General features: G+C 44.9%; 1 protein-coding gene across 1 annotated transcript in view; it reads left to right on the forward strand.

Annotated features, from left to right (window-relative positions):
• The window catches only part of LOC139275562 (immunoglobulin superfamily member 5-like), a 54,314-nt gene that overhangs the window by 24,673 nt on the left and 10,258 nt on the right, over positions 1-19,383 (forward strand). Inside the window, exons 3-4 of the mRNA XM_070892732.1 lie at positions 4,332-4,631; positions 8,910-9,026. Of these exons, the coding sequence (XP_070748833.1) occupies positions 4,332-4,631; positions 8,910-9,026 (417 nt within the window). The remainder of the gene's footprint in view (positions 1-4,331; positions 4,632-8,909; positions 9,027-19,383) is intronic.

A 19,383-nucleotide genomic window follows, 5' to 3' on the forward strand; every position in this document is an offset into this window, starting at 1 on the left:
CCAGTATCCTCGCTCGCAGCAAGTCTCATTCATCCATCACCCTTGTGCTCGTTGACCTATTTTGGCTCCTGGTCCACCAACAACGTTCCCGCTAAGCGACGCAGCCACGCAGCTGTCTGGATGTCCCATGCACGCTACTTACCGGCTTTGGATCGATAAATTTAGCATATGCGCAGAACTTTGAATGGGCCGCACAGCCCGTTAAAGGGAACGTGCACCCCAAAAAGAAATTAGGGGAAACATTGTCCATCAACATCTTGATTTAAAAATTCTCATCCTCATGTTCAAATCTCTCCATGGCCTCGCCCCTTCCTATGGTTTCCATATTTACCAAAGGATATACTTGCTTTGGAGGCAGTTGAGAGAAGGTTCATTAGTTTGATTCCGGGGATGAGGGGGTTGACTTATGAGGAAAGATTGAGTAGGTTGAGCCTCTACTCACTGGAATTCAGAAGAATGAGAGGTGATCTTATCGAAACGTATAAGATTATGAGGGGGCTTGACAAGGTGGATGCAGAAAGGATGTTTACACTGATGTGGGAGACTAGAACTAGAGGGCATGATCTTAGAATAAGGGGCCGCCCATTTAAAACAGAGATGAGGAGGAATTTCTTCTCTCAGAGGGTTGTAAATCTGTGGAATTCGCTGCCTCAGAGAGCTGTGGAAGCTGGGACATTGAATAAATTTAAGACAGAAATAGACAGTTTCTTAAATGATAAGGGGATAAGGGGTTATGGGGAGCGGACGGGGAAGTGGAGCTGAGTCCATGATCAGATTAGCCATGATCTTATTGAATGGTGGAGCAGGCTCGAGGGGCCGTATGGCCTACTCCTGCTCCTATTTCTTATGTTCTTATCTGAACTCGGCAATGTGAGTGCTCCTAACCCGGGAAGGTGAGCCCTGTCTGTTCTCTGAAAGCAGCAGGGTTAGCACTGTGAGCTCTGGAGCCTGGCGGTCACAATGAATGGATCAAATTGCACACTGCAAAGATCTTGATTACTCTGGCAGGCAGGATAGAATTACACATTCCAGACAAACTGCTGGGTGTGTCTTGTCCTCCAAGGGGACCAATCAGAAATATGGTCGTCCTCCAAGGGGACCAATCAGAAATCTGGTGTTGCAAATAAACACGACCAAATATGTTGGAGATGAACAGCTTTTAAGCAATTGCTGAGCCAGGGAAAAGGTGGCTGCAGAGGGGAAGAGGAGAGTGTGGGTGGGAAGGTGGCGGGGGGTTGGGGGGTGCGGGCAGCGGCGAGGGTGAGGTGGGAAGGAAAGAACAAGAAGGAAGGTTGAAGGGCAGGAGTGATTATGTGATAAAAGGCAAAATGAGGTGATCTTGAGACAAGTATGGAAACAAAAGATGGGTCCAGAGGAGGTGTAAATGGTTAAAGCAGAATAGCAGAGGAGGAGGTAAAGTTTGGAAGGTTCCCGTGGCCAGTATAATTCTCTTCAGTTCTGACAAAAGGTCAGCAAGCTAAAATGTTAACTCTGTTCCCCTCTCTACAGATGCTGCCTGACCCACTGAGTAGTTTCAGTATTTTCTGTTTTTATTTCAGTATAATTCTCTCTTTCTTTTCCTTGTCTTTTCTTTCGTTATCACTGCATTAACCAAGAAAAGAAATACCAATCTGGAACAGTTAATTATAATAATTATATTAATTGTTAAAAATTACTTTGAAGAGCTTTAACATTTTATTTGCTTTAAAATATATTTTCTCCTCTTGTGTATAAAATAATGAGGGCCTTGGGTAAAGCAGATAGGAAGACCCTGAGCAGAGAGGTCAATAACCAGGGGACATAGATTTAAAGTAATTGGTAGAAGGATTAGAGGGGAGTTGAGGAGAAATTGTTTAATTCAGAGGGTTGTGAGGGTCTGGAACTTGCTGCCTGAAAGGGTGGTAAGGGCAGGAACGCTCATAACATTTCAAAAGCACTTTTGGATACACACTTCAAATGCCGTAACCTCCAGGGCTATGGACCAAGAGCTGGAAAATGGGATTTCAGGTCCCATTTTGGCACGTAGCCCAAATGTTAGTGTCCTTGAGGTGATGAACAAATCACTACTTCCATCCAATAGGATCAGAGGCTTCAAGCATGAGATGAGAGGGACATGAAAAGGGTTGGAGTCGGGCAGGGGATTAAAACGATTTTCTGAACGGAAATGAAGCACTATAGCTTTCCATACTAATCAATTACTGAAATGAAGGCAATCCTTTCAAACCCCCCTTTGTTTCTTTTTTCTTTTCATTTTGTGCGCTTTGATTTTGTGTGTATTCAGTGCTGCCCACGCTCTTCAGGTACACAAGGAGCATTTTCATCCTGTTTCGGTCATTGTGATTCCCCCACCCACGCACACATTCACAACCATCTATTACCCAGGAGAGTGGATGGGCATCCATCTCTAGTTAATTTTATGACAGCAACAAATTGCATTTACATAGCATCGTTAACCGTGGTAAAACATCCCAAGGCGCTTCACAGGAGCGACTATCAAACTAAACTTGACATCGAGCGACATAAGGAGATATTGGGGCAGACGACTGAAGGTCTTGGTCAAAGAGGTAGGTTTTAAGGAGCGTCTTGAAAGAGGAGGGAGAGTTTGAGAGGTTTAGGCAGGCTTTAAGTATCATTTACCAGTATTGTTCTGTAACTCACCACAAAGCATTCATCCAGCTCTTTTTAAAAGGTGTTTATTTGATACACCTTTATGTAGAACCACATTTATTTTAACCTTTTTTTTAATGTTCCCCATCTGAAAAGAGTCACACCTTTGTGTGACACTCTCCAGTCACACCTGTTGTCAGCTCGCAGTCTCCATTGGCCCCCTTGGTTCTGAAGTAAAATACAGAGACACCCACCTTACTGCAGCAGGAGGTCTTAATCTGATGGCACATCCATTGGGCCACAGTCCGGTGCCTTTGGCCCTCTGCAGCTAATGATTTCCTCCCATCACCTACACCTTTTGGGGGGGGGGAAACTGGTTTCATAGCAGTATGGGCAAAGGCCTGAGAGCAGGGCTTACCCTGCAGGGTAAGGGTGGTGTAAGGGTGATGTTATTAGGTTAGTGATCCAGAGGCCTGGACTAATAATCCACAGAACAGGAGTTCAAATCCCACCTTGGCAGGTTAAGAATTTGAATTCAACTGAAAAAAATCTGGAAACAACAACAACTTATATTTATATAGCACCTTTAAAGTAGTGAAATGTCCCAAGCACTTTACAGGAGTATTTTGCGATAAAAATTTGACACCGAGCTGCATAAGTAGAAATTAGCACAGGCAGGGAATTCCAGAGCTTGGGACCTCGGCAACAGAAGGCATGACCACCATTGTTTGAGCGATTCCAATCAGGGATGCTCAGGTGGGCAGAGTTAGAGGAGCGCAGATATCTCGAGTTGTGGGGCTGGAGGAGATTATAGAGATAGGGAGGGGGCGAGGCCATGGATAGATTTGAAAATAAGGATGAGAATTTTGAAATAGAGGCATTGCTTAACCAGAAGCCAATGTAGGTCAGCGAGCACAGGGGTGATAGGTGAGCAGGACTTGGTGTGAGTTAGGACACGGGCAGCTGAGTTTTAGATCACCTCTAGTTTACGTAGGGTAGAATGTGGGAGGCCAGCCAGGAGTGTGTTGGAATAGTCAAGTCTAGAGGTAACAAAGGCATTGATGAAGGCTGCAGCGGTGGATGAGCTGCGGCAAGGGCGGAGACGGGCGATATTATGGAGGTGGAAATAGGCGGTCTTAGTTATGCTGTGGATATGTGGTGGACAGCTCATTTCAGAGTCAAATATGACACCAAAGTTGCAAACAGTCTGGTTCAGCCTCAGACAAGAGTTGGGGAGAGGGATATAGTCAGTGGCTAGGGAACAGAGTTTGTAGCGGGGACCGAAAACAATGGCTTCGGTCATCCCAATATTCAATTGGAGAAAATTTCTGCTCATCCAGAACTGGATGTCAGACAAACAGTCTGACAACTTGGAGACCGAGGAAGGGTCGAGAGAAGTGGTGATGAGGTAGAGCTGGGTGTCTAGCTGTTCAAGTGGTTCAGTGGTTCAAGAAGAAGGCCCACCATCTAGAGGTAATTAGGGATGGGCAATAAATGCCGGCCTTGCCAGCAATTCCCACATCCGGAGAAGGAATAATAAAAAACACACTCCCTCCCGCATGTGTGAGTCGGGCGATGGGAGGAAGTGTTTCTATAACCAGGAAGTAATAACAAAGGATAAATAAAGCATTGAACTAATTTTCGAATAGTTTTCATTCTGAAAAATAAGTGGTAAATGATAAAACAATGTATAAAACAAAATCTCTGCTGTTATTGTGCCACAGTCGATGGAATGGTATCCTTTGTGAGCAAGATTTCGTCAGTGGTGTTAAACCGTAGCACAGACATCGTCTGTAAGGCAGAAGGCTGGAATCCTGCGCCAACTATCACCTGGACAAAAAACCAAACAGTTGTGGATTCAAAAATGTACACAACCACCATTCAGCCATCATCGGGAAATCTCTACAATGCCGTCAGCACCTTAAATCTCACACTTAGTGCCAATGCTGAAGTTACGTGTCTGGCCACCATACGGGCTCTTCCTCAGCCCAAAACTGCTGCACTTTACATCACCGTTGGATCACGTAAGTATAGTGACTTAGATATGTCAGTGAAATTTGGTTTGTTTAGCACCATGAGTTGTTGATTGGTCACAGTGACACAATCAAGATCAAACCAAGGCTGCGTAATGGCTCACGAGATAAATGTTCAGTTCAGTTTGGAATCGAGTCATATAAGAGCAGGAACATCCCAAGGTTGTTCCCTGGAAAATGCCGAGTTAGACGAATCTGTTGGCGACAGCGCCGCTCTCATTGGACTTGGAACCCCCAGGCTACGAAGGGGAAAATTATTAATTTTCCTTTGATTCCTGCTAAAATGTATTTATGGAAATCAGGTGAGGTCAAGATTAGGGTTCAGGTGTGATTCCATCCATGACCAAATGTCCTGCCAACATTCACTATCTGGGCTCTCGGATGAGGAATGGTCGTGCAGGAGAAGTCACAGAGCACTGGCAATAACTATGAAGGGGAGGGGAGACTCAATTGAGGTGTATAAAGTTATGAGGGGCCGAGATAAGTGGATAGGAAGGACCTATTTCCCTTAGTAGAGGGAATAACCGGGGGGTGGGGGGGGGGCATAGATTTAAAGTAAGTGGTAGGAGGTTTAGAGGGGATTTGAGGAGAATTCTTTTCACCCAGAGGGTGGTGGAGGTCTGGAACTCACTGCCTGAAAGGGTGGTAGAGGCAGAAACCCTCACCACATTTAAAAAGTACTTGGATGTGCACTTGAAGTGCTGTAACCTACAGGGTTACGGACCAAGAGCTGGAAAGTGGGATTAGGCTGGATAGTTATTGGTCGGCCGGCGCGAATAACGATGGGCCAAATGGTCTCCTTCCATGCTGTAAATTTCAATGATTCTATGATTCCATGAAGCCATCCCCCAGCATGAGTCTGTGCCTTTGAGGCCAGAGGTGAGAAAATTCAGAATCTTTCTTTGAACTTTGGAGGTACTTATAGTGGATAGCCTACTTTGAAGTAACCATTATGCTTAATCACATGACGGGGATACAACTTTGCGATGGCCATACTCGCATCACATGACCAGAAGGGAATTGTTAACCAGACTATTGTTTGGACAACTGCCCTGTTTTTATGAAGCAAATTAAACTGTTTGTTTATACCGAAAGCTCCAGCTTCTAATAAAGATCAGATCTTTGATGTTCATATTTCGAAGGTGTCCGTATCTTATTTTTAACTGTTTGATACACGTTCTTAAATTGTTGTGCACTGCCAGGAACCGCTAGGGCTAATTGAGGCAAATCAACATGCAGGGCTGGAGAAGGTCAGTGTAGTCTATCAGACTGGTCGAACTGTCCACGCAGTATAATACGCTCTTCTAACTTTCATAACCTCACCAAATATCCATCCAGTTCCCTCTTGAATTTACTCACACAGCTCACCCTCATTACCGCTACATCATTACTGTTAAATTGGCTCTTATAGAATGGGTGTTTTGTCCGTGATTTTTTATGTTAATGTGTTTCTGATACACAGACGCGTTACATGATACCAACATGCGTTGAAAATATTGATCTTTCAGGATTAGCATTTGTTCTCCCTTTTCTACTTCTCAAACTGATTGTTGCTATTTAATAACTATTTGCTAATTCTTCAATAAATTGTGTTCACCAAAAGGGGTTACTTGTATATCAATATTAAAACTAACCAGAATGGGGGGAAGTTTAACCACAAAATCGACCCTTCCATGATCTCCACCTTCGACCCCTCCACATTCCCCACCATCGACCCCTCCACGATCTCCATCATTCGATCCCACCCCCCATCCCTCCCTCTCTCCTTTCTGCAGCCTGCTGCCGCAGGTCTATCCACCCGACATCCGGCCAGCCCCTCAATTTGCCTAGCTGCGGACGGGAAATTGATAAGCTAAATGTTAATCAGGCCATGTTTCGGCAGGGCCAGAGGGAAATCCAGTTTCCCGACTGCATTGCAACCCCCACACCGCACGCTCCCTACCCACCTCCAAGATAAAACTCCAGCCAATGCGTCAAATATTCTGCGTGATGTGAATAAAAGTAACAACAATGGGAGCAGGTGATGGGGACATCTACACCATATAAACCTGTTCAAAACTTGTCAACATGTATTAGAGTGCGGTAAAAGAATATGCTGATGAATTAACAATTAATTCTCTTTTTAAGTACTGCTAATGTTAGAATTTACTTTGACAAGACACATTAATGTATGGTAGGGTCTAGTAAATCTCTTAACATTATGGTTTCTCCAAAGTCACAAAGATACTACAGAATGCTACAAAAAGAGACCAGTATCTGAAATATAGTCTTTTGTGACAATTATATCAAAAAGAAAGAAAGACTTAAAAAAAATTATTCGTTCCTGGGATGTTGTGTCGCTGGCAAGGTCAGCATTTGCCCATCCCTAATTGTCCTTTGAGAAGGTGGTGGTGAACCGCCTTCTTAAAATGCTGCAGTCCGTGTGGTGCAGGTACTCCCACAGTGCTGTTAGGGAGGGAGTTCCAGGTTTTTGACCCAGCGACGATGAAGGAATGATGATATCTTTCCAAATTAGGATGGTGTGTAACTTGGAGGGGAACGTACAGCTGATGGTGCTCCCATGCGCCTGCTGCCCTTGTCCTTCTAGGTGGTAAATGTCGCGGATTTGGGAGGTGCTGCCGAATTGCTGCAGTGCATCTTGTAGATGGTACACACTGCAGCCACGGTGCACCGGTGGTGGAGGGAGTGAATGTTTAAGGTGGTGGATGAGGTGGCAATCAGGCGGGCTGCTTTGTCCTGGATGACGTTGAGCTTCTTGAGTGTTGTTGGAGCTGCACTCATCCAGGCAAGTGGAGAGTATTCCATCACACTCCTGACTTGTGCCTTGTATTTATATAGCACCTTTCACCACCTCAAGACGTCCCAAAACGCTTTCCAGCCAATGAAGTACTTTTGCAGTGTAATCACTATTGTACTGTGGGAAATGTGAAGGGCAAAAGATTTTCTGGTGGTCTTTATTCCTTATTATTAATCAACTGGATTAATTGTCAAATAATCTGCAGAAGCAGAGCTCTTCCAATAGCTCAGTGGATAAGTCACTGCCAGGCCAAGAAAGTCCAAGGTTCCATTTGGTTGTCTGCGCTGAGTGAACTGATCTCAGATGGGCGCTGATGGAGATGCCACAATTGACTTCAATCTCCTGATGGCAGGGAGGGGAAAACCAGTCAGGTCATCTTAATTGCTATAAATTTTTAAGATTCTACACTTCTAAGAATCTGAGGGGGCTGGCAGGGTAGATGCAAAGAGGATTGTTTCTCCGCATGGGGGAATCTAGGACTAGGGGGCATAGTTTCAGAATAAGGGGTCACCCATTTAAAATGGAAATGTGGAGGAATTTCTTCTCTCAGAGGATCGTGAATCATTGGAACTCTCTACCCCAGGAGCTGTGGAGGCTGGGCCATTGAATATATTTAAGGCGGAGATAGACAGATTTTTGAACGATAAGGGAGTTAAAGGGTTATGGGGAGCGGGCAGGGAAGTGGAGCTGAGGCTTAGAGCAGATCAGCCATGATCTTATTGAATGGCGGAGCAGGCTTGAGGGGTCAAATGGCCTACTCCTGCTCCTATTTCTTATGTTCTTATGTTCTAACTGTTGTCAAGTGCACGGATTGTAGACATTGGATGACAATGGGGTCAGACTCGGTCATTACAGCCTCAATCAAACAGGCTCACATGTTTATAATATTCGTTCATGGGATGTGGGTGTCGTTGGCAAGGCCAGCATTTATTGCCCATCCCTAATTGCCTTTGAGAAAGTGGTGGTGAGCCGCTATCTTGAACCGCTGCAGACTGTGTGGTGAAGGTACTGTTGGGGAGAGTGTTCCAGGATTTTGACCCAGCGATGCTGAAGGAACAGCGATATATTTCCAAGTCAGGATGTTGTGTGACTTGGAGGGGAACTTGGAGATTTTGGTGTTTCCATGCGCCTGTTGCCCTTGTCCTTCCCGGTAGTGGAGGTGCAGTCGAAGAGGCCTTAGCAAGGTGCTGCAGTGAATCTTGAGAAGTACACACTAGGGTAAGATACTGGAGGGAAACCAGTGCCTGTGGAACCGTACCCCAGCTAACGTCAATGCTTTCAGGTGAGATAGGGAGAGAATTAGAGTTTCACTTGAACTTCACTCTCACGCTTTGTGACATTGCCTTGAATCTCAGTCTTGTAGCCATTTGCCCTTTATCTGTTGCCCTCTGTATATTGCACATTATCGGGAAAGGTTGTGCCCTCGGGGTTATCAGTGATTGACTAATTCCTTGCCGTGTTTTATTTTGCAGCCAGTCAGGAACAGACCTGGTTAATTATTGCTATCGTGGTGCCAATCGCGGTGGTTATCCTGCTTATAATACTCATCTTGGTGATCGCGTTCTGCATTAAACGAACCAAGCACTCCAGTCAGTGACATTTTTCTATTAATCCTTTAAAAGCTGATGAACTTATTAATTTACAATTTTAATTTCTATGTTTTTATTGCGATCATTCTTTGGTTGCAACATATTACATTAAATTCATAATACTCAATATACGTGGTATAATGTGCATAGTGGATTGGAGTATTTAGTTAGCTTTAAAGAAAGAAAGACTTGAATTTCTATAGCGCCTTTCACGACCACCAGATGTCTCAAAGTGTTTCCAGCCAAAGAAGTAGTGCAGTTACTGTTGTAATATGGGAAACGCAGCAGCCAATTTGCACACAAGCAAGCTCCCACAAGCAGCACTATGATAATGACCAGATAATCTGTTTTTTTTGCTTGATGGATAAATATTGGCCAGGAGACAACTCCCCTGCTCTTCTTTGAAATACTGCCATAGGATCTTTTACATTCACTTTAGACAGCAGACAGGACTTCGGTTTAATGTCTCAATTGAAAGACGGCACCTCCGACAGTGCAGCATTCCCTCACTACTGCACTGGAGTGTCAGCCTAGATTTTTTGCATTCAAGACCCTGGAGTGGAGAAAGAACCATAGAAACATAGAAACATAGAAAATAGGTGCAGCAGTAGGCCATTCGGCCCTTCGAGCCTGCACCACCATTCGATAAGATCATGGCTGATTATTCCCTCAGTACACCTTTCCTGCTTTCTCTCCGTACCCCTTGATCCCTTTAGCCGTAAGGGCCATAACTAACTCCCTCTTGACTATATCCAATGAACTGGCATCAATAACTCTCTGCGGCAGGGAATTCCACAGGTTAACAACTCTCTATGTGAAGAAGTTTCTCCTCATCTCAGTCCTAAATGGTCTACCCCTTATCCTAAGACTGTGTCCCCTGGTTCTGGACTTCCCCAACATCGGGAACAATGTACCTGGATCTAACCTGTCCCGTCCAGTCAGAATCTTGTATGATTCTATGTGGTCCCCTCTCAACCTTCTAAACTCCAGTGTATAAAGGCCCAGTTGATCCAGTCTCTCCTCATATGTCAGTCCAGCCATCCCTGGAATCAGTCTGGTGAACCTTCGCTGCACTCCCTCAATAGCAAGAACTTCCTTCCTCAGATTAGGAGACCAAAATTGAACACAATATTCCAGGTGAGACCTCACCAAGGCCCTGTACAACTGCAGTAAGACCTCCATGCTCCTATACTCAAATCCCCTAGCTATGAAGGCCAACATACCATTTGCCTTCTTTATCGCCTGCTGCACCTGTATGCCAACTTTCAATGACAGATGAACCATGACACCCAGGTCTCGTTGCACCTCTTCTTTTCCTAATCTGCCACCATTCAGATAATATTCTGTCTTCGTGTTTTTGCCCCCAAAGTGGAAAACCTCACATTTATCTACATTATACTGCATCTGCCATGCATTTGCCCACTCACCTAAACTGTCTAAGTCACCCTGCAGCCTTTTAGCGTCCCTCTCACCGCTCACACCACCACCCAGTTTGGTGTCATCTGCAAACTTGGAGATTTTACGCTCAATTCCTTCATCCAATCATTGATGTATATTGTAAAGAGCTGGGGTCCCAGCACTGAGCCCTGCAGTACTCCACTGGTCACTGCCTGCCATTCTGAAAAGGACCCGTTTATCCCGACTCTCTGCTTCCTGTCTGCCAACCAGTTCTCTATCCACGTCAGTATATTGCCCCCAATACCATGTGCTTTGATTTTGCACACCAATCTCTTGTGTGGGACCTTGTCAAAAGCCTTTTGAAAGTCCAAATACACCACATCCACTGATTCTCCCTTGTCCACTCTACTGGTTACATCCTCAAAAAATTCCAGAAGATTTGTCAAGCATGATTTTCCCTTCATAAATCCATGCTGACTTCGACCAATCCTGTCACTGCTTTCTAAATGTGCTGCTATTTCATCCTTAATAATTGATTCCAACATTTTCCCCACGACTGATGTCAGGCTAACCGGTCGATAATCGCCCGTCTTCTCTCTCCCTCCTTTTTAAAAAAGTGGTGTTACATTAGCTACCCTCTAGTACATAGGAACTGATCCCGAGTCGATAGACTGTTGGAAAATGATCACCAATGCATCCACTATTTCTCGGGCCGCTTCCTTAAGTACTCTGGGATGCAGACTATCAGGCCCCAGGGATTTATCAGCCTTCAATCCCATCAATTTCTCGAACACAATTTCCCACCTAATAAGGATATCCTTCAGTTCCTCCTTTTCACTAAACCCTCGGGCCCCTAGTACTTTCGGAAGGTTATTTGTGTCTTCCTTCGTGAGGACAGAACCAAAGTATTTGTTCAATTGGTCTGCCATTTCTTTGTTCCCTATTATAAATTCACCTGAATCCGACTGCAAGGGGCTTATGTTTGTCTTCACTAATATTTTTCTCTTCACATATCTATAGAAGCTTTTGCAGTCAGTTTTTATGTTCCCGGCAAGCTTCTTCTTGTACTCTATTTTCCCCCTCTTAATTAAACCCATTGTCCTCCTCTGCTGAATTCTAAGCTTCTTCCAGTCTTCAGGTTTGCTGCTTTTTCTGGCCAATTTATATGCCTGTTCCTTGGATTTAACACTATCCTTAATTTCCCTTGTTAGCCACGGTTAAGCTATCTTCCCCATTTTATTTTTACTCCAGACAGGGATATACAATTGCTGAAGTTCATCCATGTGCTCTTTAAATGTTTGCCATTCCCTATCCACCGTCAACCCTTTAAGTATCATTTGCCAGTCTACTCTAGCCAATTCATGCCTCAAATCATTGAAGTTACCTTTCCTTGAGTTCAGGACCATAGTTTCTGAATTAACTGTGTCACTCTCCATCCTAATAAAGAATTCTACCATGTTATGGTCACTCTTCCCCAAGGGGTCTCGCACAACAAGATTGCTAATTAGTCCTTTCTCATTACACATCACCCAATCTAGGATGGCCAGCTCCCTGGTTGGTTCCTCGACATATTGGTCTAGAAAACCATCCCTAATACACTCCAGGAAATCCTCCTCCACCGCATTGCTACCAGTTTGGTTAGCCCAATCTATATGTAGATTAAAGTCACCCATAATAACTGCTGTACCTTTATTGCATGCATCCTTAATTTCTTGTTTGATGCTGTTCCCAACCTTACTACTACTGTTTGGTGGTCTGTATACAACTTCCACTAGCGTTTTCTGCCCCTTGGTATTCCACAGCGCCACCCATACAGATTCCACATCTTCCAAGCTAATGTCCTTTCTTACTATTGCATTAATTTCCTCTTTAACCAGCAATGTTACCCCACCTCCTTTTCCTTTCTGTCTATCCTTCCTAAATGTTGAATACCCCTGGATGTTGAGTTCCCAGCCTTGGTCACCCTGGACCCATGTCTCCGTGATGCCAATTACATCTTACCCGTTAACTGCTATCTGCGCAGTTAATTCGTCCACCTTATTCTGAATACTCCTCGCATTGAGGCACAGAGCCTTCAGGCTTATCTTTCTAACACACTTTGCCCCTTTAGAATTTTGGCGTAATGTGGCCCTTTTTGCTTTTTGCCTTAGGTTTCTCTGTCCTCCACTTTTACTTATCTTCTTTCTATCTTTTGCTTTTGCCCCCATTCTACTTCCCTCTGTCTCCCTGCATAGGTTCCCATCCCCCTGCCATATTAGTTTAACTCCTCCCCAACAGCACTAGCAAACACTCCCCCTAGGGTTCCGGTTCTGCCCAGGTGCAGACCGTCCGGTTTGTACTGGTTCCATCTCCCCCAGAACCGGTTCCAATGTCCCAGGAATTGAATCACTCCCTTGTGCACCACTCCTCTAGCCATGTATTCATCTGAGCTATCCTGCAGTTCCTACTTTGACTAGCATGCGGCACTGGTAGCAATCCTGAGATTACTACTTTTGAGGTCCTACTTTTTAAACTTAGCTCCTAGCTCCCTAAATTCGTCTTGTAGGACCTCATCCCGTTTTTTACCTATAGTGTTGGTACCTATATGCACCACGACAACTGGCTGTTCACCCTCCCTTTTCAGAATGCCCTGCACCTGCTCCGAGCCATCCTTGACCTTTGCACCAAGGAGGCAACATACCATCCTGGAGTCACGGTTGCGGCCGCAGAAACGTCTATCTATTCCTCTTACAATTGAATCCCCTATCACTGTAGCTCTCCCACTCTTTTTCCTGCCCTTCTGTGCAGCAGAGCCACCCACGGTGCCATGAACTTGGCTGCTGCTGCCCTCCCCTGGTGAGTCATCCTTCTCAACAGTACCCAAAGCAGTGTAACTGTTTTGCAGGGAGATGACCGCAGGGGACCCCTGCACTACCTTCCTTGCACTGCTCTTCCTGTTAGCCGCACATCGCCTATCTGGCTGTGTACCCTTGTCCTGCAGTAAGACCAACTCACTAAACTTGCTATTCACGTCATTCTCAGCATCGTGCATGCTCCAGAGTGAATCCACCCACAGCTCCAGTGCCACAATGCAGTCTGTCAGTTGCTGCAGCCGGATACACTTCCCGTACACGTAGTCGTCAGGAACACCGAAAGCGTCCCTGACTTCCCACATAGTACAGGAGGAGCATAACACGTGTCTGAGCTGTCCTGTCATTACTTAACCCTTAGATAAACTTAAATTGGCAACAACAATGCTAAATGTGACTTACTGATATAGAAAAGAAAAAGAAAAACTACTCACCAATCACCAGCCAATCACTTACCCTCTTGGCTGTGATGTCACCTTTCGATTTCTTTCTACTTCTTTTTTGCCTTCTCTCCCTGCTGCAGCTGCACCAGCTGGCCTCAATGATCTCCTGCTCCACCTCCCGACTCGACGCTGCTGCTCCTCGGACTGACTGGCCTCTTGTAGGCCTCAACGATCTCCCGCTCCACCTCCCGACTCGACGCTGCTGCTCCCCAGACTGACTGGCCTCTTGTAGGCCTCAGCGATCTCCCGCTCCGCCTCCCAACATGACGCTGCTGCTCCTCGGACTGATGGGCCTCTTGTAGGCCTCAGCAATCTCCCGCTCCACCTCCCAACTCGACGATGCTGCTCCCCGTGACCTTCTGACTCAGAGGCGAGTGTGCTACCCACTGAGCCACAGCTGACTATGTTGCTTTACCCTGGGGTCTAATTCCAGGTAATACTGGGATCTGTGTCACCACCTGATAGATTTTATCTGTGCTTTTGACGGTTATCCTGTTCGAGTGGGGTGGAGATATTTTTTTTACTCACTGTATTAAAATCTTGACCATTAAGAAATTAAATTTTGATAATATCAACAGAGATAGAGACATAGGAAGGCATAGGCCTAGATTAGGCCATTGTGGTCCATCTGAAAAGCGCTCCTCAATTGTTCTCTGCTAAGTAGCTACCCAGCTCCCTCCTGAATCTGCTAACGCTATACTTTCCTTTTGCGGGCATCATGTTCCATATGTTCATCGCCCTCCGTGTAAAGTAGTTAAATCAAGACTGTCTCTTTACCACCTTCGGAGCTTAAGTCAGTGCTCCCTGGTTCTAGATAACTGCATGGTTCGTGCTCAAGTTTGTCAAGGAAGACATAAACTGGTTGTCAGGTGTGCATCCAAGATGGACCAAAAGGGCTTGAGCTAATGCCAGTTAGCACATTGGACCCATTACATGCCCTGAGAGCCTCACTTAAAGGCACTACTTTTTCTTTTAAAAGTCATCGCACTGTATCCTACTTGAACACATTGGGCTAGACTTTCCACTTCACATCGCCCATCTAAGGCCTATCTATCATCCAAAATGGACCTCTATCGCCCATTTTGAGGAAAAATGGCCCAAAATATCGCTGGAAAAACAGGTGCCCAAGTTTCGGCTCACTTCACCGAAATGATCACCGAACTGATCGCCCACACAAGGCCCACCCCAAGTTTCGGCACCTAGCCTGCACTTCGCTGGGCTGATGCAAGGCCAAAAAGATTGCTTAACAGAAGGAAATGGGCACTACAGACGCCATTTTGAAGATTGGAGGAAGGGTGGAGGTAACAGAAAAGAAGTTGCTAAATAGTTGTGAGTTATTTAGAGAGTTGTTTATAGATAGATCAACTCAGAATATTATATTAGGGTATATATATTGATATTAGGTATTGTATAGGCATTTTTTTGGTGAAAAGTTTTTATAGATCGTGAAATTAATTACTGATATTGTTGGGGCCTATTAGACTGACTGGTATACAGTGTAGCGAGTACAGTGATTAGAGAGTAGAGAGATTAGTTTAATTGAGTGAAAGTAATTATTGATAGTGATGGGGCCTATGCTTTCCCTGCCATTGCTTATAACTGCTCACACGCTGGTTACTGAAAGGGTCAATCGAAGAGGTGGCAGAGTAATGCGTAGACGGAGACGAAGACAGAAGAGGTGACCGTACAACCAACAAAGGTATTTGGAAAAGCAATCTTACTTGAACTTGTCTGAAAACGCTTGTCTTAGGAGGCTGCGATTCCGGAAGGAGGTTATCGATGAGATATGCCAACTCGTCAAGGAAGATCTGCAGCCTTCCAGCACCATCAGAACCGCACTGTCCGTTGAGGTGAAAGTTATTGCTGCACTAGTCTTCTACGCATCGGGATCTTTTCAGGCTTCAGCTGGCGACATCTGCCATATCTCTCAGCATGCCGCACACTGCTGCACTCGACAGGTGAGTGAAGCCCTTTACGCTCACAGGATGGATTTCATAAACTTCCCAATGACCAGGGAGGCACAGACCGAGAGGGCTTTGGGTTTCTACAGGATATCACACTTCCCCAAGGTACAGGGAGCAATAGACTGCACAAATATTGCCCCGAAAGCCCCCTTAAAGAACGCGGAGGTATTTCATAACAGAAAGGGGTTCCACTCCCTAAATGTGCAGCTATTTGTCGACCACAACCAAATAATCATGACAGTAAATACTACATTTCCTGGCAGCATCCATGATGCGCACATCCTACGTGAAAGTGCTACCCCTGATCTGTTTGTCAATCAGCCAGAAGGTCACGGTTGGATGCTGGGGGATAAAGGATATGGCCTTGACAGTTGGCTTATGACCCTTCTGCGTAATCCCATCATTGAAGCAGAGAAATGTTAAAATGAAAGTCACATAGCGACACGCAACATCGTTGAAAAGACAATTGGAGTCCTAAAGCAGAGCTTCGGATGCCTGGATCATTCTGGATGCAGCCTCCAGTACCACCCTGACCAGGTCGCTGAGTTTATTGTGGTGTGTTGCATGCTGCATAAGCTAGCTATAAGGAGAGGACAAGTAATGCCAGATCGGGCTGCAGGTCCACCTCCAGAAGGAGGGGAGACAGAAGAGCCAGCCAGCGAGGATGAAGAGGAGGAAGAGTTGCAAGAGGACGCAGGCGAGGACCTAGGGGAGCGTAGTCAGCCTGGCGATCTAGCACCGGTACCACCAGCCCCCTCCCGAAGACCAGTAGCCAGTGGCAGTTACACGGCTGATAATCTGTTGCGTCAGCAGCTCATTAATGAACGCTTTGCATGAACTATCATTGTGGATATTCAAATATTCATTTACAGTTGGGGTTAGTCAAAAATTTCATTTGTGTGAAGTTTCATTTTTGCCTTGCGCACTGATCTGGCATCTGCATTAATGTTTTGTTTAAGTAAAGTACGGCTATAATAAAAGACTGAACAAATAAGGATGAACAACTGTAAATTTGTTATATGAAAATGTTATCCTTAATGTAACTAATGTAACTAAGAGAGAAGGCACAACAATTGTTGAACTAAATAATTTTTTTTTTATTAACACAACGAATGAATTTTAAAAAATTAGTTAACAACATCCTCCCCTCCCCCAACTCACCCTTCCCTCAAACGCCAATCAACCTTGAACAAAACATTAACAATTTTCAAACAACAAAACACAATTTAACAATGAAAGACACACCCCCTTCCCTATCTGCAGCCACATTTCCCTCCAGGTCCTGTCCCACCCCTTGTTCTTACGCCACCCGCCCGTTTTTGTCTACGCAGACCGATACGAACACGTTGTACAGCATGGGACGGCAAGACTTCCTGCCGTGATGGAGGTGAAGAAGTGGAAGTAGAAGCCTGAGGCTACATTTCTGAGTCAGGAGGAACGGTGTGCTCCGTACTCGCTTGCGTGCTCGAGGTCTCGCTGTGAGCTGACACAACACCTTGGGGTGAAGCGCCGTGTCCAGCCAGCAATACATGCCGAAGAGCATTGGTTGCGCCGGTCTGTTCGCATATGGCCTCCAACATCTTCCGTGCTAATTGGGTTTGCACGGAAGACCGGATGGAGAAGTTCGTGCTGAACTGACTCCAGGTTGTTGGGAACTGGCTCTAGTTCGTGGAGAACTGGCTCCAGTTTGTGGAGAAACCCTCGAGCCCCTGGATAAGGTCGCGACCGATCGCGACCGTCTCCCTGCACAGGGATATCAAGCACTCCGTCTGCCCCTCTGAGGTAGACGATTGTTCACCTCACTGATCCGTACGTCAAAAGTATATTGCATATTGCATTATAATTACAGGACATTATCTGCGTAACTAAGATAGATTTTTAAAATGTCTTTAATAATGTTTGACACATTGCACAGTTCCCATTACTCATGAGACCACGGGTTGTGACCGAACGGTGTCATGTCCCACTAAAGCAACCGCAAGCTCCTCATATTCCAACAGCGGCTGCATCTGAGCAGCTCCTCTGCTAGGCACGATTGATAGATATCTTCTTCTGCAAATGAGAAGAGAACGTGGCATGGCATAAGCTAATGGACTTGGTAATAAACATTTAAGAATGACAGACTTAAAGTCAATGCCAGAGATGCAATGTTTGATTAGAAATTTGCATTGCATTGCATATGAACAATATTTCATAAATATAAAATGCAACTTACTGTTACAATGCATAAATTAATTCATAATTTAATTAATTAATTAATACAATAAAGAAATGAAATCCAAGCTTCCAATTAAAATGTGCATGCATCATTAAAATATTACAGATATAACATTTAAAATATAACATGCAAGTTACTCTGGCTGCTGCCAATAAGCTGTTCCACCTTTTCCGCCACTGATCAGGTGTCCTTATCTCATTTGATGCCGATATCACGACATCGGCAATCTCCTGCCAGATTTTGCGGTACACACGGGGTGGAGGTTTCCCATGCCCACCCCATGTCCAATTGTCCCACCTGCCCTATACAATATTAACAAGAGCCTTGTTGGCCTCCTCGCTGAATGGTTTTGCCCTTTTTCTCTCCGTTTCACACTCCATTTTAAAGTTTAGATATATATAATTTAATATTATATTTTACAAATAATTTCAGAACTTTCACTCCACTTAACCACTGAGAAGTAAAAGAATATACATTTTTATAACTCAAAAGAACTATTTTTAGTCTCAATACAATCCAACCAGCCCAACAAATCTCTGCCTCGCTGCCTTCCTTCACTCGCTCTGTTTCCATTCTCTCTCTCTCTGACCCTTCCAGTGCCTCCTGAGCATATGTGATGATCCCTGACCTCTCAAAATGCGGCAAAGAAACTCAACCAAATAAAAATCCCACACATGCGCAGAATAGCGTTGCTAGGGAAGCTTTTTTTTTACTTCCGTTTTCAGTGGGCGATCGTGAGATCGCTGAAAAATCACATCACCCATTTGACATCACCAGAGTAAGGCCAAGTGGAAAATTGCCAAAAAAATGGGCCTTGTGCCGGCAATCAGCAAGGCCGTGACACCCCACATCGCTGGAACAAGGCCCATTTTTTGGGGCCTTAGCCACCTAGTGGAAAGTCTAGCCCATTCTTTTCCAAGAAGTCTGAATTCCTTCCTTCCCTCAGTGGCCCATTGCCTGTACAGTCTATAGATTATTAAGCCCAAACTTGGGATCATCTAACCATTATGTCATAAGTTACCACATCCCTTCAACTTTGCTCGACTCTTGTATTGTTAGCTTTCGTCCTTCACCTAGATATTAATCAAAAAGGTGTTGACTCTGCCCTCTCCTCTCTCCCTCCACCTGCCCCCACCCCGCCCCCAGCCATTACACATGTATTCACGTACAAAGACTCAGCTAAGATATCACTGTTGATTAGAAAGAAATTCCTACATGACAAAATAACAATATAACTGAGAAATTGGGTTGTTACCATCAAAATAAAAGGATATTTTGGGGTAAAAAGAAGGCTTTGCTTCTTCAAGGTGGATTCCCTGAAATAAGAAATCGATACCTGTCCTTATAACGACCACGGAATCAAACTGACGAAACCTTGGATTCACTTTTACGATCTTTATTCAAGCATATGCAGGGGAAGCATCTCAGACCTAGCCGCCTAAGAAAGGATCTTCCCCGAGTAATGGTTCTACACACAGTTATACA

Source organism: Pristiophorus japonicus, chromosome 11, assembly GCF_044704955.1.
Source record: "Pristiophorus japonicus isolate sPriJap1 chromosome 11, sPriJap1.hap1, whole genome shotgun sequence".
Classification (NCBI taxonomy): Eukaryota; Metazoa; Chordata; class Chondrichthyes; family Pristiophoridae; genus Pristiophorus; species Pristiophorus japonicus.